The 27,467-nt window shown below is 43.0% G+C and overlaps 1 protein-coding gene across 8 annotated transcripts in view; it reads left to right on the top strand.

The window, feature by feature from the left end:
- FHOD3 (formin homology 2 domain containing 3) overlaps positions 1-27,467 on the top strand; it is a 496,822-nt gene that overhangs the window by 450,942 nt on the left and 18,413 nt on the right. For all 8 annotated transcript variants that reach the window (XM_064379256.1, XM_064379255.1, XM_064379250.1 and 5 more), the window contains 6 exons: positions 1,138-1,296; positions 11,007-11,189; positions 13,158-13,277; positions 14,107-14,268; positions 17,210-17,400; positions 25,283-25,475. In XM_064379256.1, coding sequence (XP_064235326.1) covers positions 1,138-1,296; positions 11,007-11,189; positions 13,158-13,277; positions 14,107-14,268; positions 17,210-17,400; positions 25,283-25,475 — 1,008 coding nt within the window. The remainder of the gene's footprint in view (positions 1-1,137; positions 1,297-11,006; positions 11,190-13,157; positions 13,278-14,106; positions 14,269-17,209; positions 17,401-25,282; positions 25,476-27,467) is intronic.

The following is a 27,467-nucleotide window of genomic DNA, read 5'->3' as shown; positions in this document are numbered from 1 at the left end:
CTAAACTGCAGAAATTTATTTCTCACAGTCCCGGGGATTAGGAACGCCAGATCAAGGTACTGGCCAATTTCGTTCCTGGCAAGGGCACTTTTCTTGGCTTGTAAGCAGCCACCTTCTTGCTGTGTCTTCAAGTAGCAGAGAGAGAACTAGTCGCACTCTGGTCTTTTCTTATAATGACACCAGTCCCATCATGAGGACCCCACCCTCAGGACCTCATCTAAACCTAAGTAGCTACAAAGGCCCTCCCTCCAACTATCATCACTTTGGGGGTTAGGGCTTCAACTTATGAATGTTGGGGGGACATGAACATTCAGCTCATAGCATACACTTGCCAAGCTCCCATCCTGTGCTAATTCTGGGCTGGCTGCAGAGATAAGTGAAGCCTAGGACTTGCCTCTGAGGACCAGCTAGGCCAACAGGAAAGACACACAAGGGCTTTATGAGAATGCCAGGACACTTCTTATTCCCTGCTCCCCTCCTAGGCCTCTAAGCCTGTCTGTCCTTTATTCGTCCTCGCCAGTGCATGCCCTTTCATTTCTTTTCCTCAGAAGGCCCCTCTTCATTCATCCAACAGGCAGCTGCACAGAGGTCTAAGTGCACAGCACAGATGGAGGTGCTCTGGTATAAGGAGCATGGAATGTTTGAATGGTGAGGCGAGTGCTTTGAGGCAGTAGAGCTGGAGATCCGGAGGGGCTGCCAGGCCAGTGGTGCTGTATTGTCCTTACTGATCCTCTCTTCCCAGCATGTAAACCAGCTCTCTCTGGGCACATACCGTATGTATGAAGCTCAACCAAGACACATTCTGACACTTCGAAGCCCACAGGAAAGGAACTCTGAAAGGTTTTGATTTTGTTTTCACTGCTTGTATGGAAAAAACAGACTTTTTTTTCTTGCAAAATATCACATTTTTCCCAATGGAAGGAAAATCCATTTTATTTTGTTGTGTGTCTGACTCTTGAAGTTCTGTTGCTGACCCAAGCTTGGCGGCTCCTCAGAGCTAATCCCTGATCCCTTCTGAGCTGATCTGAGGCCATTTGTTTTCATTTCTAAATAAGTAGTGAGTGCTTTTAATAATGAAATGCAGGAAGGACCCAAGATGATGCATTAATCTTAGATTCTCCTTGTTTTATCACTAAGAAAACTGCTGCAGATGGGAAAAGGCAAGAGATCATTGTTCTGGATTCCAAGAGGAGTAACGCCATCAATATTGGTCTGACGGTGCTGCCCCCTCCAAGGACGATTAAGATCGCCATTTTGAATTTTGATGAATATGCCTTAAACAAAGAAGGAATCGAGGTAAGGGAAGCTCTATTAAGCATTATTTGTATTTTATAATATGCTGCATGTCCACATTTCAAAAGGTACCATTGGTGCCTTTCTGTCCTCAACTAGACTCTGAATATGGTTAATAATTCTTACACATGTTAAACTTTTTGAGGGGAGAGGGAGCCTCACTTTGTCCATGAAGTTCAGCAATCTTCACCCAGGTTCATTTACCAATCTCCCTCTGACCACATTCTGCCTACCTCAAAATGAAAGAAGAATATGATAACCTCCTTGGGAGGCCACTAGGGTCTTCCTTCATGTCATTTTAAACCACATAACGTTTAACGAGCACTTTCAAAGGTAGGATTTTCAGTACACGCACACATCCATGTAAGAACTTTCTTGGCATTTGTTGGGGTACAGAGAGACGCGTTTCATTTGATAAGCCGGAGAACTCAAGCCAGCTGAGGCTTTCGCATTCAATGATCTGAATGTCACAAAGTGAAGAGAGATTGGATGGCATGGCTGTGACCACACAGCTGGTAGCTGGAGGCAGAATTCGCCTGCTGGGCCTGGGTTTGTGTTCTTCCACAGACCATGCTCTCCCTTCACTGTGAGTTGGTACCAGTTTGTAGCAGGTTAAATCTCTTATAATATGAAAAGAGTGGGCAGAGCCAATGTGCCCCGCCCACGTGATTCCTACAGAAAGGTATTACAGCTTGGGGGCCCACTGGGTCAGAGTGGGGATATGGGGACACTGCCTTGTGGCATTGGGTGGCACCTAACCCATCCTCCTATTGTCAGGGAGCCCCAGACTCCTTTAAAGCCTCTCCATGATTGGGGTTTGTCTTCTGTTTGAGAGACTTGGGCATGGACAGAACCAACGATTCCTAACTCCAGAGAGGGAGAGCAACCCTTCTACAGAGAAGTTGAGAGTGAGGAAGGGCCCGGGCCTCTGGCCAGAATCACCCACGGCCCCGGGAATGGGCAGGAGCAGTGGGCATACAGTATGCAGAGGGGTCTGCACCCAGCCCGCCAGGCATGCCTTCATGCTTTGGAAGGAAGGGACCTTCAAAGGAAAAACCTTTCCTAGAGGCCTGAACTGCATTGAATAGCAACCCCCCAAATTCATGCCCACTCAGGACGTGACCTTATTTGGAAAAAGGGTCTTGCATATGTAATCAAGTTAAGATGAGGTCATACTGGATTCAGGTGGGTTCTAAATCCAATGACTGTTATCCTTATAAGAAGAAAGAAGATGGCCAGACACAGTGGCTCACACCTATAATCCCAGCATGAGGTGGGCAGATCATGAGGTCAGGAGATCGAGACCATCCTGGCTAACATGGTAAAACCCCATCTCTACTGAAAATGCAAAAATCAGCCAGGTGTGGTGGCATGTGCCTGTAGTCCCAGCTACTTGGGAGGCTGAGGCAGGAGAATCGCTTGAACCTGGGAGGTGGAGGTTGCAGTGAGCCAAGATCATGCTACTGAACTCCAGCCTGGGCAACAGAGCAGGACTCCTTCTCAAAAAAAAAAAAAAAAAAAAAAAAAAAGGAAGAGGGCAATTTGAACACAGAGAGGAGAATGCTATTTGAAGACAGATAACATGTGGAGAGACATACAGAATGCCATGTGATGATGGAGGTGGAAATTGGAGTGATGTCTTTACAAGCCAAGGAGGAATGCCACCAGCAGCTGGGAAGAAGCAAAGTTCATCCCTTGGAGCCTTTGGAGACAGTATGGTCCTGCTGAGACCTTGATTTTGGACTTCTGGATTCTAGGGCTTTGAGAGAATACATTTCTGTTGTTTAAGCCACCCAGTTGGTGAGACTTTATTATGGCAGCCCTAGAAAACCCATATAAGGCCCAAGCAGCTCTACTCTGAGAAACACACACACCCTGTTCCAGGAACAGGTACAATAAGGGAAATGCACTTCTCTCCTGGCAGAAGAAGTTGTGCCCTGAGCTCTGGAGCCAGGCCAGGCAGCAAAGCCCGTCAGTATATCCATGTGTGTTCTCTATCTTCAAATAGCATTCTCCTCTCTGTGTTCAAACTTCCTTCTTATTATTAGGATATCAGTCATTGGATTTGGGGCCCACTCAAATCCAGGAATCCAGCCAATCCAGAGAGTGAGGGCATACAACAGACCAGAGCAAGGGGCATGAAGGAGTGAATAGGTGACAGCCGGGAGATACAAAGAGAGAGATTGAGGCAGCTGCCAGACTGCAGGAAGGGGCAGGCCAGGCCTCAGTGTGATGCAGCCCACTCTGGGACCCTCCTAGAGAGCAAGGGAGGAGAAGGGCGGTGGCCTGCTGTTAGGTGGACCTGGATGTACCAAGTGCAAAGTGTCTGACTTCTAGAGGAGAGAAGGCAGTGGCTCTTGGGCCATCCTATTTACACAACAAGATCCGTTAGAGAGCACAAAAGCTTCAGATTCAGACAGAGAGAGGCTACAAAGATAGCCAGAGCCAGCCTGATTAAAGGACTAAAAGGACAACTGCCCCCTTTAAAAATATTTCTCCTCCTCGTCATGAGAACTTGAAAGTCCATCAGGAGAAATTGATTCTTTTGGTTCTGCCTGTGTTCTTTCCTGAAATGCAACTCTCCCCAGGTGGGGAAAGTTTCAGATACAGTAAGTTACTCAAATTCTAGAATGAACCAAATTACTCTTTTTTTCTTGTCTGGCTGGTTTCCAATTGAGCACGCTTTTGATTCAGGAAGAAATAATTATAGCTGTAATACTGACAGATATGGGAATAGCAGCACAGCACCAAATCTGACTTTCATAGGATTTTTACTGTGGGCCAGGCAGCAAGTAGGTGCCTGCCACAGATTCTCATCAAAGCTTATGAGGTATATGTGCTCCCCACTGTGAAGATGAAGAACGGGAGTCCCAGCATTAGTCTGTGTCCAGGCTCCCAAGCCAGTAAGCTGGAGAGCCCGGGAGCCGGGATGGGAGCTCTGAAGCCTGAATCTGGAATACAGGCCGTAGTTTTGGGGGTTGGCTGGCCCCATAGGGACCCTCCATGCCTGGTTTGTATGCCGCAGAGACTAAGAGGGAATCCGAAAGGGGAGGGAGAGACATGAACAAAGCAGCGCAGCCCTCTTCACTGTGCTGCTTATGTTTGCTCCCTGGGAGTAGCTGACTTACGGAGCAATTTGAAGTGAGCAGACACAGCCACAGGAAACACTGGTAGCACTGACTGAGATTTAATTGCATTGTGAGTCCTCAGTAAATTCACAGTCACAATGACACAGAGAGTTACATTTTTATGTTCTTTTCTAAAGCAGGTTTCTCAACTTCACTGCTACTGGCATTTTGGGTTAGACAGTGCTTTGTCGTAGGAGGCTTTCCAGCGCATTATAGTATGTTTAGCACATCCCTGGCCTGTACCCTTTAGACGCCAGTAACACCTACCTACCCTCCCTCTGCAACCAAAACCGTCTCCATACATTGTCACGTGCCCCCTAGGAGCAAAGTCACCCGGGTTGAGAGACCCTGATCTAAAAGCTGCCTATGTGAATGCAGAGACTATGTAGACCCCTCAGCACTCCCCAGTCACAGCTGAGAAGGTTCCAGTGCTTCACAGCTGAGAAGGTTGCAGTGGAAACAGCCCTCTTGGAGAACGTGGAATCCAGAACGTGGAATCCAGGGGACTCTCCGGCATTACCTATTGTCTTGGGCCATTGATCTCAGGAACCTGAGAGGCAGAGATGATCTAGACCCACATGCCAAACCAATACCCAGAGCTTGTTTTCTAGGCTTGTTCAAGAGTTAAATCATGACTGAGAAGAGATGTAATTGGGTACATACAGATCTTTGTTAATGCGATTTCCAGCTTGCACCCAAAGGGCCTTTAGCCAAACTGTCTGCTTCTCAGATGCAGGCACCGTAGCATGGCACCACAGCTTAATGGGGTCATCTGAAAGCTCTGTATACCTAAACATAATTAGAAAATTTTCATCCTGTGGCTTTGCTTAGCACCCCAATGGTATGTATCCAGGTTTGTCATGAAAACCTGAAGGAGTAAGTAGTTAACTTCATTAAGAAAGTCATTTTTCATAAGAGTATTAAACTTCAGAAAATCATTTTGCAGCCATCTCTAAGTAGCATTAACAATATTTCCCCAAGTAAAATGGCATCAATTATCATAAATGGAAGTATAATGATTTTTTCTTTTTCTTTCTTTTCTAATTTTTTATAGAGTCTGTGTCCACTAAAAGGGTAGCACAATTGAATGGTCCCAAACAACATTTAACTTGGCCTAGTTTGGCTGCCAGTCCAATCAGCATCCTAGAAACAGAAGTTTTCTTTGGCCACAGATAAAAAATGGCAGCATCTTTGAAAGCAGTTGACCCTGCACAGTGCCTGTCCACAGGTGCCCAGCTGTGTGGGTGCTAGACACACACAGAGGAGGCTGACCACAGAGAGTCACAGTTGGCTCAGCAGTGACAGGGAACCAGAATATCCTGATGACTGACTGGCTTAGCTGCACCATTAATTTGCATTTATTTGAATTTATTCAGTATTAATTTAAATCCCCATGAACTTTGGAGCTAGTGCTAGAAACTAGAGTTGGCCCTTGAGTTCTTCTCTAGCTCTGCCTTGGTTGATCCAGCTTAGCTTCAGGAAAATCATTTTATCTGTGAGTTTGATACAATAATTTCTGCTCTAATGTGCCTCAATTAGTAATAAGAGTGAAGGATACTATCAAGATGCTTTAAAAAGTTTTTTTTAAGTTGCTACAGGAAAGTAAGTACATGGATAGAACACTGTTTTCTCATGCAAATATGCACATTGTATGCAAACCAGGTATAGCTCTTAGGGCTTCAACTTTCTGCTGTGGTCACCAGAATCCTTGTGGTAGATGCTTATACAAAGTTGTAGCTAGGGTTCTGTTTAAAACTCACAGGGTAAAATAATTACTCATTATGATTTCATGTGCAGGTAAATGAAAAGGCCAAACCCAATGGTATTTGAGTCTATTTTTAAAAAAGGAGATTTCTGCATTTTTCTCCAAAATACATGACTTTCAGATACAAAAGCAAATATACTTAGAGCAGTGCTAGAGGGATACTATCTAGGAGAAAGCTGAAAACATGGAGGTTATCACATTGAAACAGGAAATTTTCCCTGACCCCTTCATAGGCCCCCTAATGGGGGTGTCTTGCTTACTCAGCCTGCAGTCCTCAACCCTTCTGGGGAGTGAGAGCACACAGGTAAGCCAGTGCAGGAGCCAGGGCAAGTGCCTCTGGGCACCAGCAGGAGCAAAACTCTGTGTGGGCCCTGCAGCAGCATGTAGCGGGGAGTACCCACAACCCGGAAACCCCAGAGGGCATGTGTTACGGTGTGCTCTTTTAGCTTTGCCATTGCTGAAGTCTTAAGTGTTAAACAGCTCAGTGGGCCGTCTGCCTTTTCACGTGAGGTGGTTGCTCTCCACCAGTGAGGGCAGAGGGTCAGTCTGACAACCTTTAGCATCCACATCTGTGGCACCAGAGCTCTTGTTTGGCATCCAGAAAAAATCAGGTCACACAAGTGAATTGAAGGATGGTGAAAACAGAGGGTTTTATTGCCAATGAAAGTGGCTCTCAGCGGGAAGGGGAGCTGGAAAGGGGATGGAGCAGGAAAGTGAGCTTCCGCCAGAGTCTGGCCGTCCTGGCTATATTCCACTTCAAAGCAGTGCTGTCAGGCCATCCCTCTGGGGTCAAACAGCCACTCTCTGACATCAAACCACAATCTCTGATGTCCTGCTGCTTCTCCTCTTCTCCTCTTCTCTCCTCTATGCCAGTGGAGCCTGAAGTTTTTATGGGCACAGAATGGGGGTGGGGCAGACCCAGGGTGGTTTTGGAAAAGGCAACATTCAAGTGGGAAAATGGGGATGTAAAGTTCTCACTTTGGACCAGGGTTCCAGGCTTGAGGGTGGGGCCTGGAAATTCTAGGCCTTTTCTGCCTAGAATTTCTCTGCTCCCTATCCCTATCAACATATTGGTCTTGTTTGATGTTTGCTTTCCTGTGAAATGATGATCATAAAATTATCAATAAATCTACTGACATAGAAAAGCAAGTTAAAATATACTATCTCATACTCATCACATTATCATCTGCTCATGAAAAACAAGGGCCGTCAGCTCATAGGAGGGGCTCATAGGAGGTGGCTTTAACCTACCATCCCTCTATCTTACAGCTATTCTTATTGTCAGTGATGTGTAAAAAATAAAATCAACTGGCAGGTGGCAGCCTCATAAATCTTCAACTCAATGGTAAAATAGTATAAATTATAGAAATGAAAAACAAAAAGAAGAGTGATTGCTTTCACAAAGGAACAAAGCAACAAAATTTATCACAGGAAGATGTCTTCTGAAGGTTGTACAAAGTGTTAACGGTTTTTCATTTTGGAATTTTGGTCATACCAAAAACAATGGCAGTGCTAAAGAAATTAAAATACAAATTTTAGTGAAGCATTTATTTTAAAAACTAGTCGAGTTTAAATCACACATGTTTTTAAAGAGGTAACATCTGCTTGAAGTGTCTTGCCTATCTCTTAATGCCATCTGTGTGAGCAGGTGGGACATGTGCCAGGTTGTAGGCAAACAAGGAGCACCACCACCACATATCTCTCCAGATGCTCAAATTCTACCTGAAGCCTCAGGTGATTGGAGCCCTGGTGAAGGGACAGTTGGAGAGGGAGTTTTCTCAGGCTTACCTTCGACAACTTTACACTGACTACAGCCTGAATTCACATCTGCAATGCAGTTTTGCCTCACTGACTTCTGATAAACTACTAAGGCAGCCCTGCCTATTAACAGCCTCATCAAGCCCAGGACTTCATCTATCCCAGCCAGATACATCCTGATGCGTACTTGTGTCAACATCTGCATATGTAGGGACTGTGGTGTCAAGAGTCCTGTTTCTCTTTTTTTTTTTTTTTTTTTAGTTTTTGAACGAATATAGAGTGCAGTTGACTTTTTTGGTATATGGTTCTGTGAGTTTTAAAGCATATAAATTCATGCAATGACCACTGCAGTCAGGATTTAAAATAGTCCCATTTTCCAACAAAACTCTTGTATTGCTCTTTTGTAGTTGTACCCTCAACCCATCTCTGGCACGTGGTAACCACTTACTTATTCCCCATCATTATGGGTTTTTCTTTTCAAGAATGTCCTGTAAATAGCATGTAACCTTTTTTGAGACTGGCTTCTTTCACTCAGCATGATGCCTTGAGATTCATTCAAGTCATTGTACACATCTATAGTTTGTTCATTTTATTGCTGAGTGCTATTGCATTGTAGGGAATCTACTACAATTTATATATTCAATGCTCAAGAATGTTTAGCTTGGTCCAGTTTTTGGCAGTTATGAATAAAGCTACTACAAATATTCATGTACGGGTGTTTGTGTGAATGTAAGTTTCCATTTTTCTAGGGTAAATACCCAGGAATGGAATTGCTGGGTCATATGATAATTCTGTTTAATCTTTTGAGGAACTACAGCTTGCCCTCTATTCTCTAACAGTGTCTATCACAAAGCAAAAGTTTTTAATTTGGATAAAGTTCAGTTTATTAACCTATTCTTTTTTAGTATCATGTATAAGAATTTTTTTCCTAACACTGGTTATAAAGGTTTTCCCCTATGTTTTCTTCTAAAAGTTTCATAGTATTCCATTTTATTTTTAGATCTGTGATCCATTTTGAGTTTGTTTATGTATATGGTGTAAAGTTTAACTTGCAGTTACTTTTTTTGCATATAGAGCCTAGTTGTTCTAACACCATTTGTTGAAAATAATATCCTCTCTCTATGGAATTACCTTACACCTTTTTCAAAATCAATGGGCCATATTTGTGTGTCCTGTTCAGAACTGTCAGCTCTGTCCCATCGATCTAGGTGTCTATCCTTTTATCAATGACATATTGTCTTAATTACTGTAGCTTTTTATTTATTAAAGTCAGGTTATATGATTTCTCCAAGGTTACTCTTTTTCAAATGCGGTTGTTCTAGTTCTTCTGCTTTACCATGTAACTTTCAGAATCAGCAGGACCTGTTTTCTGGTCCAACCCTGATGACCAAAACAGGATCTGGTTCAGATGGGATAAAGCAAAAAAAACTGACAAAAACCACAGATAGCAACAAAAGCAATCCTTAGCTGCCCTCATTGCTCATTGGTATAAGATACTCCCACTAGAGCCCTGAGAATTTATAAATGCCATGTAAACAACCCAGAAGTTACCACCTCTTTCCATGACAAGACCCAAAACTTACTGCTCCTTTCCTAAAAAGTTATAAACAACCCACCCCTCAATTTGTGTTGACCTGACCTTTAATTTGCATATAATTGAAAACAGATTTATGAGAGTATAAATACAGTTGCTGAAAGCCTATACTTTGCTGATTCTGGGCACACTTCCTAGGAGTCAGCCCTGCTCCAGAAGGAGAAGTACTGTTCAATAAAAAATTTCAGCCTATCACCACCAGCTTGCCCTTGAATTTTCTGATTAAAGCCAAAAACCTTCCCAGACTAAGCCCTAATTTTTTGAGACTTCCCCAGAAGGGTGCTCACCTGTCCTGCATCATATATCTACAAAAGTCATGCTGGTATTTTGATTGGAATTGAATTAAATCTATAGATCAGTTTTGGAAGAATTAACATCTTGTCTGTGTTGAGTCTGTCAATCCATAAACATAGTATGTCACTCTGTTTATTTATTATTTGTATCTATTTTATTGCTTTCATCAGCACTTTCTAGTTTCCAGCATAAAGATACTTAACAGGATTTTTTAGAGTTATATCTTTGTGTTTTATTGTAAATAGCATTTCTTTAAAAAATTAGTTCATTATAAATATATAGATAATGAACTAATAAGATGGATTTTTGTGTATTGACCCTATATCATACAACACTATTAAACTCACTTTTTTGTTTTAGAACATTTTTGTAGATTCCTTGTAGTTTTTTATGTAGACAATTAGGACATCTATGTGTATGAGCAGTTTTTTCCTTTCCAGTCTGTATGCCTTTTATTTCTTTTATGCGCCTGGCTAAGATTTCCATATGATGTTAAATAGGAATGGTAGAAGTAGACATGAGAAATTTTACTTTAAAAAAATGTAATCACAAAAGAAATTTGAGCGTATGGGAATCATAAGCATTCTGGTGTCTTTTTGCCTTCTCTGCCTTCCACAATTGGTTTTTACTGGAAACAAATAAAAGTAAAAAGATATACTTTTTTTCATTAGCTTGTATTTGTAGATACCATCATCATTTTTTCTGCAATCAGACTTAAGTTTAGTATTACTTAAGGTATTATTGTTTCTATGCAAGTTTTGAAATATAGTTAAAATAACTATATGTCATATGAACAAAAGTCAATCTGACTTCTTTGAAAATGATTCATTTTTGTAAGCTTTTAATTTAATCCAGGAGAAGTATACAAAGCAAATCTTTTGACATGTCTTACTCTACTTCCTAGGGAATAGGGAGCTGTTCTCTAATCTTGGGTCTTGTCTTTCATCTTTCTGTCAACTCCCATCTCCCTTCCTTGCCTAGAATGTCCTTTGTGTGCAAGACCCTGAAAATTTGAGTCAAGTTGCTTCAAGTACATTTGGTTTATGACAATATAATACCTGCACATATCTCTATTACCTGGTTGGAAAATTATAATATAAATTTTATAACATTGAAGGGGCAAGGGAGAGCCTATCACAAAGAGAAAATATACTATATCACCTCCTATTTCCAGAAAATTCTAACGATGATTCCCACTGATGAAGAGAAGCAGAAAATCCAGGAAGCTCAGCTGGCCAACCCTGAAATGCCCTTGGGCAGTGCAGAGCAGTTTCTCCTCACCCTCTCCTCCATCAGCGAGCTCTCCGCGCGGCTTCACCTCTGGGCATTCAAAATGGATTATGAAACCACAGAAAAGGTAAGCTCTCAGTAAGAGAGGCAGCCAATCCCACATCCACAGTGTGGAGAAAGGCAATTTTTCACTGATCAATATTAAGGCAGTGAAATATCATTCTTGGCATAGGGTGCAGAGGGTGAGTTGACAATGAGAAAGTTGTGTGTACACCAAGTGATCAGCAGCTGGCCGATGAGGGCTGATTCTAAAGTGTCTGCTTGGCACCAGCCTCAGACACTAGATTGTGGGCACCAGATGACTGATCAAAAAACAAAACAATTACATTTTTTTCAGATCCTACATTCTCAATGTAGAAAATGTGGAAAATACAGAAAAGCACAATATGGAAAATTTCCTGTAATCCTTCCACCTGATAATAATCACCTAAACTGCCAGTGACTGTGGCAATTAGCAGGTCTTTGAGTCCCTTTGAAAGAGTATCCCTGGTAGAAAGTTGAAGGTGATGCCTATTGCAAACATTTGGAAGGAGAATAGAAGTAAAGGGGCCTTAATGGAGAAAGCTTTAGGAGACTCCTCCTGAGTAGAATGCAGAGGACGTCAGCATCCTCTCTGGAATGGGGCAGGGGGAGTTCATTACAGGCTGAACAGAAAGAGCCAGTGGAGAAGAAAAGGGAGAGATGAAAAGTGGACTGTGTGGGATCTTAGTTGAGAGGAAGTACCCAGAGAAGACAGATTCTAAAGCCCAGGTAGGCTGGGTGCAGTGGCTCACACCCATAATCCCAGCACTTTGGGAGGCTGAGGCAGGAGATGGCTTGAAGCCAGGAGTTCAAGACCAACCTGGGCGTCATAGTGAGACCCTATCTCTACAAAAATTTTTAAAACTTAGCTGGGTGTGGTGGTATGCACTTGTAGTCCTAGCTACTTGGGAGGCTGAGGTGGGAGGATCACTTGGGGCCAGGAGTTCAAGGCTGCAGTGGGCTATGATTGCCTTACTTGTACTCCAGCCTAGGCAACAGAGTGAGACTGCCCCATCTCTAAAAAAGAAAAATGATTAAGTCAAGTGGAGAGTCTACGTGGTCTCCATCTTTTGGTAAAGGAAAGAGCAAGGTCCTATAGTGAGGGCCAGATATGTGGTGGTGGGTGTGGGGGGCTTTAGGGGGGAACTACAGTATCCATCAGGAAGTCAAGCAGAGATAAAGACACCTAGGACTGCTGAGGTGACTGCTACGACTGGGTCACAAGACCACCGAGCATGCTCAGGTGACTTTCTCTAGCCAAGGGAGGTAACATCATGGAGAAAACAGATCACTGGGTCAGCCTGGCAGGATCTGGCCTGGGGAAATTGAAGCTGAACCTCCTGGCTTTGGGATATAGGCTAGGGGAGAGCCTCAGTCAAGATAAAGGAATGGGGGCCCCAGAATAACAGCAGAGACGGTAGGGGAGGTGGAGGCTATGAGGTTACAGGGCAGGCTGGAGGTCTGAGGGATGGGGATCATGAAGGTAGTGGAGTCGTGAGGATAGTAGCCTTCTAGTGAGCAGCCCAGGCTGAGAGGTGGCTAGCCATGGAGTGCCTTGAGGGGAGGAGGAGGCCTGGGGCAGTTCAGGGACAGGGAGGCCACAACTTTCATGGCCAATCTGCCTGGAAGGAGAAAAAGCAAAGAGGAAGACTATGGGCTAGAAGCCAAAGGAAGATGGGAAGGAAGGGTGTCCCAGAAGTCAGCCACAGCCAGGAAGGAGAGTCAGAGGAGGGCGTTCCCTGAGGGTCCTGTTTGAGCTTGCACAGTGGGCAGGAACAGGGAGTCCAGAGCCCTGGTCACCCCAGCACAAGCTCCTTTTGGTCTCCACTGCAGAGTCCGGGGAGTAGAGGCTCTCCCTGCCACTTGTTTCCATACCTAGGAGCAATGCTCACCGCAAGGGATTGCCTCGTACTCGGAGAACACTGCTTGTTATTCCCATATACAAAAAGTCAAAAGAAAAAAGTGAAGCCAAAGTGTGCATTCTTTATCATCTAATTTTTTTTTTAACTGAAAGGAAGTTGCAGAACCACTCCTGGACTTGAAGGAAGGAATAGACCAGTTGGAGAACAATAAAACCTTGGGCTTTATCCTGTCTACTCTCTTAGCCATTGGGAACTTTCTAAATGGAACTAATGTAAGTCTTCCCCATCCCTCATCCTGAGGCGCCCCGTGTCACAAAATCCCTGCCCATCAATCGCTGATGAATGTCGTATCTCGGGTTCCCCAAAGCACAGAACAACTGACTTTTGTGTCTTCTTGCTGAAAATTGAGAAGAAATTCTGTTCTTAAGATATCAGGGCCTTTTTATTTCAACCTGTGTCTTGCTACAAAGAAGAAAACAGAAAGAAACTGCACACATGATTCTTTATGAAGTGTAACTACTCTCAAATTTGACATTGGAAAACTTCTACCCCATTTTTTTCTGAGCTTATCACTCAAATATTGATGCTTATATGCATTTTGATGCTTAAAGAAAAACAACTTTTTGAAAAAACCTTTTTTAAGTTTATATGTACAGGATGTGCAGGTTTGTTACATAGGTAAATGTATGCCCTAGTAGTTTGCTGCATCTGTCAACCCATCACCTAGGTATTAAGCCCGGCATGCATTAGCTATTAAGAAAAGCAACTTTTTCAAATTGGCCCAGCTTTAGCCAGGAAGTAGACAACAACAGGCAAAGGGAGGAAGAAGTCAATATGCAGATGTCAGAGCCCAGTCCCACAGCACCCTGATTTAGGGGTGAGCCCTGGGACGTGGCTCTTGGCTGTGGTGGGAAAGGGCTAGAGGCTCCCTCATTCTCACTGTGGCTGGCCCACCATGGATCATGGAGTGTGTGGCCTGAGGAGCTTCAGCCACAGAGAAGCTGAACGTTGGGCTACTGCAGCCGGGAATCAATTATAACCATCTGTGCTATTCTCTAAGAGCCCATGTGAAACTTGTCTTTATTGATGTTTGTGCAACAGGCCAAAGCGTTTGAGTTAAGCTACCTCGAGAAGGTTCCAGAAGTCAAAGACACAGTGCACAAGCAGTCGCTTCTCCACCATGTGTGCACCATGGTGGTGGAAAACTTCCCAGACAGCTCCGATCTATACTCGGAGATCGGGGCCATCACCAGGTCAGCCAAGGTAGGTTCACGGATGCAAGGAGTGGGCCTGGTCTTGCTGCAGCCACGGGGTCTTTATCAGTCATCCTCGAGGATCATGTGCCCTGTTAAGTAAAATGCCCAAGTGCTGCCTGCATTCCCTGCTCTGGAGTTTGTGAATATGATTTGTTTCATGGCATTTCTAATGAACTTTTTCCTATCTCTGGTTCTCGGTCAGATTCTTTCCTACTGAGGTATGCAAGGCAAGCCTGCCATCCCATTCCTAAACCCTGTGTCCACTGTTGAGCAGTGTTACTCACCAGACTGGATTCTCCAGAACACTAAAACAGCACACTTTGTCTTAGGTGGGCAACCATGTAAAAAATATGGAATTTGGCTCTACATAAGAATCTTGCAGTGAGGTGTGGAGCCAGAAAACAGGGTCCTCCCAGCCCCTGCTCCCCACAGATCAGCTGTCCCTATGATCTTGCCCAGAGGGAACATTTTTATAGGCCTATAAACAGTATATGGCCTTGGCCCTCAGCTGCAAGCTCTTAAAGCAAGGGCACAGTTAATATCTTCACGAGTGTATGCTTCATTAGAAAAGAGACAGTCACAGTATGTGGACACCCAGCTGCCTCTAGTGCAGGGGGTCACTGAGGCTGACCAACTCCTGGAGGGATCCCAAACACACCAGAACTGGGAGATGTGAAGGTCTTGGGATTACAGGAAATGGGCTAGGGGAAGAGGCAGGGGTGGAAGACACCCTTAAATAGAGCACAGGAGCCAGGCCAGTGTGGAGGAACCTTCTAGAAATACCTGTGGCTGGAGCATGAGAGCTGGAAGTGCTGGGGTGTGTTGGAATGCAGCATGAGAGGAAGAGAGAAAGTGGTGGGCAGAGGTGGGGAAGGATGTGGGGTGGCTACTGAGGCCTGCTTCAAGGGGCCCTTCCTGTCTGCCTTCTGCCACAGCCCTAGCTTGTGGGTACCTGGTGGCCGAGAGCCTGTGGCTCCTCCACCTACCTCCAGAGCCACAGGCTGGCCTCTGCCAGGTGCACGGAACAGAGGACCCTGAACTAGCCTATCAGAATTTTATTCTAAGCCTCATTGTATCATGAGAAAGCCAAGCCTTTCCTATCTGGACTCTGGATTCCTTTGATTTCATACAAATCATTTTCCTCAAAGTGCCATGAACTCCTGCATACCCGAATCCCAGAGCTCTGCCTAAACTCACTCTCTCTTTTTGACGCATTAGCATCAGGAAGGCCAGTACATATGGTATCTTGCATTCCTCCCTGCCTGGCGCCAGACGTTACACTGCATGTTTTCGTGCTGTTGGTGCCACATATTCTCTTACAGAATCCATTTTTGTGGGCTTGTTCCCCTCCATTTTCCTTCTAAGGGTGGGCTTGGAGGTCTGAGGTCACTCCAGCAAGTCCCCTGTGGGCGTTCAGCAGGCCCTGCTTGTTGCCTCTGACGGTGGCCCCTAAGCATCAAGGCTTACCTCCGCGCCCCTACTCACCTCCGCGCCCCTACTCACCTCCGCTCACCTCCCGCTCAGCCCCTCCCCGCTGCACCCTCCTCGCACCTCCCGCTTACCCGCCCGACACCCTCCACGCACCTCCTGCTTACCCTAGTCTGCACCCACGCGCCCCTCCCACTCACCCCACCCTGCACCCTCGGCATACCTCCAGCTCACTCCTGCAGCACCCTTCGCGCACCTCCCACTCACCCCACTTCGCGCACCTCCCACTCACCCCCCAACCCCCCCCCACCCTCCACGCACCTCCTGCTCACCCTCTCACCCCACCCCACCCCCCACCCCCTCACCCTCAGTGCACTTCCGGCTCACCCGGGCAACACCCTCCGCACACCTCCCACTCACTCCCGCAACACCCTCCTCGCACCTCCCACTCACCCCCCCTGCAACACCCTCCCCGCACCTCCCGCTCACCCCCGCGCACCTCTTGCTGCTCTGACTTTTGCTTGCTGGACCTAGCCTTTCTCACCTTAACTACTCTCCATCTACCTCAATCCCCTCCCTTCAGCTTACCCACTTATTTATCTGTTTCTTCCTCCTCTACTGTCGTCAGTTTCTTTCTCCATCCCTCTGTTAAATGTGGCCCTTTGATATCTTTTTTTCATGACTAAACAACTCTCTGGTTTATGTAATTTTTAGTTTGGAAATTCTGTAAAATCATCACCTTCGAAAACCTCATCTCAGGCTGCTTTGGCAATCCCGCCTGTCTGCAGGTCCCTGAATACACAGCCAGTGCTCTGTCACATCTGTCACTTGCATGTATGATATGCATCTGTGGCAACCCTCACACCCACATACAAGCACACACACAGGCCTGGCGGAGGGTGTGCGTCCTTCAGAGTTTGGGGATCACCTGTGTGTATAGTCAGCCTTCTTGAGAACAGGGAGTTGTCTCATTCACCATTTGTGTTTATGTTCAATGCCTGGCTTAGAGACGGGTGGGCAGGTGAGTAAAACAACTTGTCACTCACATTATAAAGGAGATCATCACGAAGAAAATCTGGCTGCCCATTAGTTGGTCCCCAGCATTGCAGAGCCATTCTCGTACGACTAGGGTGCATTTCTCAACTCTAAGAGAAATATCATCTCTGAAGAATAAGAGTGCTCTGAAAAAATTTATGAGACATCTACTCAGTTCGTCTTGTACTAGGGTTCCTTGATATCATGTTTTACTTTACAGTTCCCAAAGATTTATTTCCAAATATGGCCAAAAAAGGTGACACATGTATTGGATTCATTTAGAGAATACTTTTATCACTAAATAAGGTGATGTCAAGATAATGACAAATACACGTGAATAATTTTTAGGCTGTAAATATGTTTATATTTCAAGATGTGAATTTGGTTTTGATGTTTGTTTCTTCCCAGAGGCAGTTTGGTCTCCCAACTCAGGTTGGTGTCCGGCGGTTTCAGTGTGTTTGCAATGTTCTCACTCTGATTTTCAGGTTGACTTTGATCAACTTCAGGATAATTTATGTCAGATGGAAAGAAGATGCAAAGCTTCATGGGATCACCTCAAGGCAATTGCAAAACATGAAATGAAGCCAGTTTTAAAACAACGGATGTCAGAGTTCCTGAAAGACTGTGCAGAGCGAATTATAATTTTAAAGATTGTCCATAGAAGGATAATCAACAGGTAAGTGGATTGGAAATTTATAAAAACATCGATACAATGGCATATTGAAAATGTACTGCAAATTAAGAGCTGGAGGTTAAATTTACAGGTTTTTTTGGTACATTCTTAGTACGTAGCAATTACAGTAATGATACAGATGTTTAACAGTTTCATGGATACTTAATTGTTCTTACACAATCATATAATGCCATCAAACCTCACAGCTGTTAGGAATCTCAGAAATTGTTTCATCAAAAATCCTACCTTTAAGGAATTATACCTGTAAGATTCCTAACAAATTGAACCCTGCATCTCTTGATCTGCTGGAAGAATTTCACCTATAGAGAGGGCACTCCCTTTCAAGGCAGCTCTCTGTTAGAAAAGTTCCTCCTTTACCTGATCTGCAGCTGGTCTTTGGAGGACCTTCCGGAAATGGATCCTCCAAAAGCTGCTCTGCGTCACAGCCTACCTGAGTGAGATCCAGGCTCCATCACAGCACTGTCCTCTGAACCAGCTCTCCCCAGAGTCACAGGATCCACAAGAACCCTGGAGACACTGGTTACCTTATAGCTGGTAACCAGAGGGATCATTTTAGTCATGCAAATTAGCCTAAATACTTCTATTTTATGTAAGTATATCCAATCTTCCCTCTAGGTTTGTTACACGGGTAAAATTTGTGTTATAGGGGTTTGCTGTGCAGATTAGTTCACCCAAGTATTAGGCCCACTATCCAAGAGTTATCTTTTCTGCTCTTCTCCCTCCTTCCACCCTCCACCCTCATGTAGACCCCGGTGACCTTGTTTTTCCCACAAGGAGAATGGAGTCTGGGACCCATAGCTGTCCAGGGCTGTGCCACCAGAAAGCAGTGGCAGCCAGAAGACTAGAACCTGGGTCTTCTAACTTCCCAAGCCAGGACGTTTCCTGCTATATGCTACCATTCTCTTCACCTTTGCTTTGTTACAGAACACAGTTGAGGGACCCTCACCCATTCTTCCTTCATCCCTCCCTTCCTGCCTTTCCCTTCTTTCCTCACTCCCTTCTTTCACCTTCCTTAAGCCTATACAGAACTTATAAAAACCTGATACTTTTATCTGCATGTAAGCCCTCTCCTAGCTGGTGTCAGTTCTACTTTGATAATCATACTCCCTGGGTCTTCATCCAGACCACTAAGAAAATGGCAGTAGTTGTTAAATGTTGTACAGGACAAAAATAAGGAGCAGAATCTTCCCTCCAGGTTGACAACTGTCCATTAATCAGTTCTTTTGGAATGTAATTGTTCAACTATAAATCTCCCTGACTGTACTCTATCTAACCTTCTGGCTGTCCTGCCTTCCTCAAGGGAACTTTTAGGAGATTTTGTCAGATTTCTTACTGAAATCAAAGAAGCAGGGAATGTGAGCTTGTTTAGCCCTCAATGCTTTGTATGATGCAAGCAATTCCCAATTAAACACACACACACACACACACACACACACAGCGAGAGAGAGAGAGAGAGAGAGAGATACCAATTATTGTTTGGAATGTCATGAAACTGGAGTAATTTTATGAACGTCTTATAAAGCTATTGAGCCGGTTACGTTAACCATTTTATCCCAGACAGATAAAAACTCAGTTTGGTGATATGTCTATTTCTTTTTTCTTTTCTTTTTTTTTTTTTTTTTTGAGACAGAGTCTCACTCCGTCACCAGACACCAGGCTGGAGTGCAGTGGCGCGACCTCAGCTCACTGCAACCTCCACCTCCCGGGTTCAAGCAATTCTCCTGCCCCAGCCTCCCGAGTAGCTGGGATTATAGGCATGCGCCACCACGCCCAGCTAATTTTTTTTGTATTTTTAGTAGAGATGGGGTTTCACCATGTTGGCCAAGATGGTCTCGATCTCTTGACCTCATGATCCACCAGCCTCGGCCTCCCAAGATATGTCTATTTCTTAAGTTATAAAGTATTTTCTCTGATTGTCCCATTCTCCTTGGTAAGCTGATCACCCGGATGATGGCTGCTCCCACCTCACCTGTCCACATCTCACTGGGGATGACCAGGAAGAACCAGAAGTTCACTGTGGTTTTGGTGTGGGTGGTAAAAGGAGCTAAAGGGAAGTGGCCAATTCAAAGTACCTAAACCATAGAATCCTGGATTCAAATGAAGTCTTTAGCTGAAGCCCTGCATGTAGTACTGATTAAAGCAGAACTATCTTGTTGAAACAGATGGAGGACTGGGAGCCCAAGGGCTGTGCTTACTTTTCCTTCCCCCTCCCATCAACAGTCCTCAGGATCATAGCTGTGATTTTTTTTTTTTACTTAACACGTTGGGAAACTGAGGCACAGAAAGAGGAACCCTGGTTCAGGGCCTTATAGCTGGTAACCAGTGGGATCATTTTAGTCATGCAAATTAGCCTAAATACTTATATTTTGACTTCAGATCAAAAAGTTTCAATTAGCTCTCTCTTTAGGTAAAACCTAGTTTTTGAAACTGTTTGTTGGCTAAGAAAATTTTGTTATGGGTGTTCAAACCTGCATTTATTTTAACTTTTATTTTAGGTTCAGGGGTAGATGTGAAGGTTTGTTACATAGGTGCACTCGTGCTATGGGGGTTCGTTGTACAAATTAATTCATCACTCAGGTATTAAGCCTGCTAGCCAATAGTTATCTTTTCTGCTCCTCTCCATCCTCCCACCCCCCACCCCCATGTGGACCCCAGTGTCTGTTGTTTCCTCCTTTGTGTTCATAAGTTCTCATCCTTTAGCTCCTGTCTATAAGCGAGAACATGCGGCATTTGGTTCTCTGTTCCTGTGTTGGTTTGATAAGGATAATGGCCTCTAGCTCCATCAATGTTCCCACAAAAGACATGATCTTGTTCTTTCTTATGGATGCATAGTGTTTGATGTGTATATGTACCACATTTTTTTAATCCAGTCTGTTATTGATGGGCATTGAGGTTTATTTCATGTCTTTGCTATTGTGATTAGTGTTACAATGAACATTCATGTGCATGTGTCTTTCTGGTAGAATGATTTATATTCCTCTGGGTATATACCCAGTAATGGGATTGCTGGGTTGAATGGAAGTTCTGTTTTTAGCTCTTTGAAGAATCACCATACTGCTTTCCACAATGGTTGAACTAATTTACACTCCTTCCAACAGTGTATCAGTGTTCCTTTTTCTCCACAACCTCGCCGCATCTGTTATTTTTTGAGTTTTTAATAATTAACCGTTTTGACTGGTGTAGGATGGTATGTCATTGTGGTTTTGATTTGCATTTCTTTAATGATCAGTGATGTTGAGCTTTTTTTCATATTGTTGTTGGTCACATGTATGTCTTCTTTTAAAAAGTGTGTATGTCCCTTGCCCAGTTTTAATGTGGTTATTTTTCTCTTGTAAATTTAAGTTCCTTGAAGATGCTGGACCTCAGACCTTTGTCACATGCATAGTGTGCAGAAATTTTCTCCCACTCTATAGGTTGTCTGTTCACTCTGTTGACAGTATCTTTTAGCGTGCAGAACCTCTTTAATTAGGTCCCATTTGCCAACTTTTGCTTATGTTGTGATTGCTTTTGGTGTCTTTGTCATAAAATCTTTGCCTGTTCCTATGTCCAGGATGGTATTGCCTGGGTCGTCTTCCAGGGTTTTCATAGTTTTGTGTTTTACAGTTAAGTTTTTACTCCATCTAGAGTTGACTTTTGTATATGGTGTAAGGAAGGGGTCCAATCTTCAGCATTTGGCTAGCCAGTTACCCCAGCATCATTTACTGAATAGGGAGTCTTTTCCCCATTGCTTGTGTTTGTCGGCTTTGTCAAAGATCAGATGGTCATCAGTGTGTGACCTTATTTCTGGGCTTTCTGTTCTGTTCCATTGGTCTGTGTGTCTGTTTTTGTACTAGTACCATGCTGTCGCAGGTACTGTAGCCCTGTTGTGTAAAGTCAGGTAGCGTGATGCCTCCAGCTTTGTTCTTGCTTACAATTGCCTTGGTAATTCAGGCTCTTTTTTTGTTCCATATGAATTTGAAAACAGTTTTTCTAGTTCTGTGAAGAATGTCTTTGGTAGTTTGATAGGAATCGCATTGAATATGTAAACTGCCTTGGGCAGTATGGCCTTTTTAATGATATTGATTCTTCCAATTCATGAGCATGGAATATTTTACATTGGTTTGTGTCATCTGATTTCTTTGATTATTTTCTCATGATAGAGATCTTTCAACTCCCTGGTTAGCTGTATTCCTAGGTATCTTATTCTTTTTGTGGCAATTGTGCATGATACTGCCTTTCTGATTTGGCTCTCAGCTTAACTGTTGTTGGTGTATAGGAAAGCTAGTGATTTTTGTACATTGATTTTGCATCCTGGAACTTCGATGAAGTTATCAGGTGAAGGACCTGAGACGATGGAGTCTTCTAGATACAGAATTATGTCATCTGCAAGCAAAGATAGCTTGACTTTCTCTCTTCCTATTTGAATGCCCTTTATTTATTTCTCTTGACTGATTTCCCTGACCAGAACTTCCAACATTATGTTGAATAGAAGTGGTGAGAAAGGGCGTCCTTGTCTTGTGCTTGTTTTCAAGGGGAATGCTTCCAGCTTTTGCCTATTCAGTATGACATTAGCTGTGGATTTGTCATAGATGGCTCTTATTATTATATTTTGAGGTACGTTCCTCCAATACATAGTTCATTGAGTGTTTTTAACATGAAGGGTGTTGAATTTTATTGAAAGCCTTTGCTATGTCTATTGAGATAATCTTTTTATTTTGTCTCTGATTCTTAAATGTGATATTAACCTTTCCTTTTATCCTATTGTGCTCTCTGGATGTACAGACCCACCCACTCACTCTTGTGATCCATTAGGCTACAATTGCACTGTGAAAGGCATAAAGAGGGACTGGGGAGAGGAAGAGAAGAAAGCTATATTAGTCCATTCTCATGCTGCTATTACAGACATATCTGAGACGGGGTAATTTATAAAGGAATGAGTGTAAATTGACTCACAGTTCTGCATGGCTAGGGAGGCCTCAGTAAACTTACAATCACAGTGGAAGGGGAAGTAAACCTGTCCTTCTTCACATAATATCAGCAAGGAGAAGTGCTGAGGAAAGGGGGAAAGCCCTTATGAAACCATCAGATCTCATGAGAACTCACTATCACAAGAACAGAATGGGGGAAACTGCCCCTATGAATCAATTGTCTCCACCTGATCCCTAAATGATACATGGGGATTATGGGAACCATAATTCAAGATGAGATTTGGGTGAAGACAAAGCCAAATTATATCAAAAGTTTTCCTGGGAAACCTAGCAAACTACAGCAATGGACTGGCATTCTAGGGGGAGAGACAGGCAGAAGACGAACACCAAGACTGGTGTGCCATTGCCCAAAGTCCACCCCTCCCCATTCTGGGCCAGACGTGCTGCTCAGTGGCAGGCTTGAGTCAGAGGCAGATGATAGAACCAATCAAGGATGTTTGACTTGTGCTTTGAAGTACTGGTTAGGGAGGCCAGCCTGCCCACAACCACAAGATCTTCCTATCATGTATTCTAAAAGTTACAAACTCAACTGACAAAAATTCCTTAAAAGTTTTACTGCCTCAAAGTTTGGATTCCCTGTGTATCAAAAAACAATGCTCTAGAAAGTGTAGGATAAGAAATCTTGGGTTGTACTTATATATAAAATAGGACCCAGAAAGTTGATATATTAGAAGGAAGTGAAGTGGTTAGCTAACTGTGGGCTGATGGATTCTCCCCTCAAATCTTCCTGAGTACAGATCTTGAATAGTTGTTATATTATATTATGCTGTCCTATCCTAATATCATATCATATATCTAATATATAATGTCAGATGGTAATAAGAGCTAGGAAGAGGAATTAAGAGTATAAATGGCTAGGTAGTGACTAGAAGGTGCTGTTTTACACAGGGTGGTCAGGGAAGTCTTCTTAGAGGAGGTGGTATTTGGCAGAGATCTGTGAGATGAGTGAGAGCCGTCCATGCAGTTGTCAGTGGGGAAAATGTTCTAGACACGGGGAACAGCTGGTACTGGACACCTTGTCAGGCCTGTGATCCTCCCCTGTGGAGTGGCCTCCTCACCCCTCCCCAAGGCCCAGCAAGCTCTCCGCTCCTCAGCCTCTTTGTCCCTCCAGGGCTCCTGTACACCACACACAGTGTCTGGGGCCCTGAGATGGGCTTATTCAAGGAACAACCAGGAGTCCAGTGTAGCTGGAGTCATGAGAGATGAAGTCAGAGAGGTGATGGGGCCAGTTGCCCAGGGCCTTATTTGGAAATGCTGTTTTTAGTTCATCCATGCATCTGTCCATGTACATTTGGGTTGTTTCCACTTTCGGCTGTTATGAATAATGCTCCTATGAACTTTTGTGTAGAGGTTTTGTGTGTACAGATATTTTCATTTCTTTTATGCAAAGCAGAAAAATTGCTAAGTTATATAATAACTCTGCATTTATCTTTTTGAGGAACTGCCAGATCGTTTTCTATGGCTGCTAAACCATTTTATGTTCCCACCAGCACTGTAGCAAAGGTTCAATTTTTCCACATTCTCACCAACATTCATTCTTGCCTGTCTCTTTTATTACGGCCATCCTGGTGGGTGTGTGTGGTGTCTCCCTGTGGTTCTAATTTGCATTCCTTAATGATGTTGAGCATCTTCTCATGTATCTCTTGGCCATATGCATGTCTTTTTAGGAGAAACGTCTATTCAAATCCTTTGTCCATTTTTTATTTGTCTTTTAGTGTTGAGTTGTAAGATTCCTTTATATATTCTGACGCAGATCCCTTATTAGACACAGGACTTGCAAATATTTTCTCCCATCTCTTGCATTGTCTTTTTGGTCTTGATAATGTCCTTTGAAGCCAAAGATTTTTAATTTTAATATAGTCCAGTTTATCTACTTTGGTCGCTTATGCTTTGGGTATCACATCTAAAGACGTTAATTCAAAGTCATGAAGATTTCTAGGTTGTTTTCTTCTAAGAGTTAGGTAGTTTTGGTTAGCATTGCTTAGGCCCTGTTACTTTAAATACAAATTTATGTTTACTTCATTATTGTTCTCAAAAAGAGTAAGCTAGTGTCCTTTATTTTTTTAAAATCCATATTCAAACTATACAAGTAGAGCAATAAAATTTTTTTTTGTCCATAAATAGTGGTACATTTACATAATGTTGTTTGTTCCATGTAAAGATTTCCCTCTGTCTCCCACTGTGTGTTCTTTCTCATTTCCTGATAACTAAAAATTGGGTGCTTTCTTGCTCATGTAATTTCTTTTACAACATTTTAACTAATGTCTAATAATTTTTATTTACAAATTAAATAGGTAAAATAAATTTATTTTCTCCTTATTTGGTGTTTCCTAATTAAAGATTATATGTAATATTGCAAGAAAATGTTTCAAAATATTTACTCAGAAAACAGCATCTATTTACAAACTATAGATTAACATGTTATTCATAATATGTTCATGTCTATTTTAAGTATTCATTCAAAAAAATTTCTAAGCCATATTTCTTTATTCCTATTCAATTCTCATATAATCTAAAAATGGTGCAATACTTTTCTAAAATACTACTTTGACATTTTTCTTACAAAAGTTTTACATATACATTTTAGAAAAATGTTAAAACATAGATAAGCAAAGTGAAAAAGTAATCTGCTGAAGTCCTACCTCCTAGATATTACCTCCATCAGTGGGAAAGTGAGTTGAACCTCTGTTTGCATTTTCACTTGAGAAGACTCTTTAAATTCAAAGCCCCAGGAATGAAGGACAGTGTCTTCTTACTGAAAGTGTGGCTTATGGATTTCTTCTTATTATTATTATTTATTTTAAGTTCTGACATTGGTTCCTTACTGAGAGATTTTGAACAAGTAATTTTTGTTCCATAAAACTGAAGTCATTGCCATTACTGTTTTTCCCTTGCAGATTCCACTCCTTTTTACTCTTTATGGGTCATCCACCTTACGCAATTCGGGAAGTGAACATAAACAAATTCTGCAGGATCATTAGTGAATTTGCACTAGAGTATCGCACAACCAGGGAGAGGGTTTTGCAGCAGAAACAGAAACGGGCCAACCACAGAGAGAGAAATAAGACCAGAGGGAAGATGATCACCGATGTAAGTTTCACACAGTCCCTCTCCTATGTCATTCATTTTTAAAGTAAGATCAATCAGAAATCCTCCCCACAGTTAGGAAGCTGTGTGTGTGGTTTTTTTTTTTTTTTTTTTTTTTTGACTATTGAAAAAAATTCCCTTTTTAAAAAAGTGCTCTTAAAGTACTCCTCCAACATTTCTGTGAAAATCTGCTATGTAACAAACAAGGACCTAGGTGATGTAAAGTTAAGAACGTATGGCTAGAAGAGAAACATGGAAGCCATTTTGGTGTGTTGCATGTGGCTAATGACATTCAATGTTTGATTCTATTTTTGTCCTCTGTGATGTGGGTAAAGTTGGGAGAAGACAAGAAAAATGTAAAAGGTAATGCCACTTATCATAGAAAGACAAATGTACTGGTTGGGGAATTGATTCAGTGTTTTAGTCATCATAATGGTTCTGTATACCCAGCCAGTTGACACATGGACCACCCATTTTGGGCATCTGAATAAACTGATGTGATTGCTCAAAGATATAATCTAATGGCTTCTTGGCTGTCCGTTGAATCACAGGACATCAGGGTGGAAAGAGATCCCAGAGGACAATGAATCCAGTAAGAGTTTCCCTAGAGCACCTTGGGGAGCCCCTGCACACTTACATGTCTCCCCTGCTTTGGGGCTCTTTCCCCATCTCTCCTGTCTCAGCCCCAAGCCCGCCCAGGTCTTGGGGGGCAGTGGATATTCAGATAACAGATGCTCAATAACGTGGAGGGTGAAGGGATGCATGAAGATGCCAGAGACCAACAGAGATACATAGTGCAGTTTCCTTTTTCTTAATGTGCGTTTATGGCACATAAAATGCAGGCTGGTATCTCACTTACCTCATCTGTTACTGTAAGGTCAGTTCCAGGCAAAAGGCTGCAATTTTCTGGGAATCCTCCTTTAATCACTATTTATTCTTTCTCGAACAGACTCAATGATAATAAAGTCATCTTATTTGATATTGACAGGTCATATTTGGAACCTGTTGAAGGACTCTATGATTTTTTTTCATGGTTTGGATTGGTGCCCATGGATTTCTCCCATCTGTACATGCATTTGAGTAGCACACTGACTTCTGGCAGTATATAATGCTGCCAGAGGGAATGGAATGAGAAAAGGATTAAGCCACAGGGCGTGTCATCATCTGGACAGTTACATGCTTCAGCTGAACCCTAGTCAGGCAGATTTTTTGTTGGGGGGAAGAAAACCAATTAGGAAGACCTTTTTGAGGCTGCCCTATGTGCACAGATATGTATGTATGTAGTGGGCCAAAGAGGACACTTGGTTACTGCTCTCTAGAAGTCCACATTCCTGAGGGTATGACTTTACAAGGAAAGCCAGATGCATTAAATTACCAATTTTGTTGTAATTTTAAGAAACTTGGGCTAATCATTTCTCTTAACATCCACCTTTGTGTAAGCTCCTCGTTTTCTTGGAATTTTCTGAACCTTTAGGAAGGGCTCAGGTCACTTTTCTGCAGAAGGAGCCCTTCCTACAGCTCTACCCCGCACCTAAGCAGTTCTGAATTCCAGTGCCATCAGCCAAGAGTCTTCTGTCTCCTCTCCTGAAATTTGAGTTCAGTAGGATCCTTAGCCTCTTGGAGGACAGCAACTCAGGAAGCAGGTTAGGCAAGCTGTGGCCCATATTTTATTCACCGTATTATTTTTGGAAAGCCTAAAAAAGAGATTGCTTATTTTTGTGACTATAAGACACATTGGAAGGTGAAAAATACAAGCCCAATATGGTTGTAGTTGTGTGGACACATCAAAATTTCTTGCTAAATTCTTGAGATTTTTTTATAGATCCGTCTAATTTTTAAATTCTGTCTTTCTCTGAAAACATTTGACTTTCCAAATCATAAACAGAGGTGAATGTTTCTAAAGTTTGATTCAAAAATATTTAAATTCCCATTAAAATCTGGATAGTACAGGCTTGGTCAGGCTTCATTCTCAGTCTAGTCCATGTTTTTAATGGC

This window comes from Aotus nancymaae, unplaced genomic scaffold (assembly GCF_030222135.1).
Source record: "Aotus nancymaae isolate 86718 unplaced genomic scaffold, 86718_ANA_hifiasm-v0.15.2.pri h1tg000020l, whole genome shotgun sequence".
Classification (NCBI taxonomy): domain Eukaryota; kingdom Metazoa; phylum Chordata; class Mammalia; order Primates; family Aotidae; genus Aotus; species Aotus nancymaae.
Note: the sequence above shows the minus strand (reverse complement) of the source record. Positions and strands in the feature narration are given on the sequence as shown.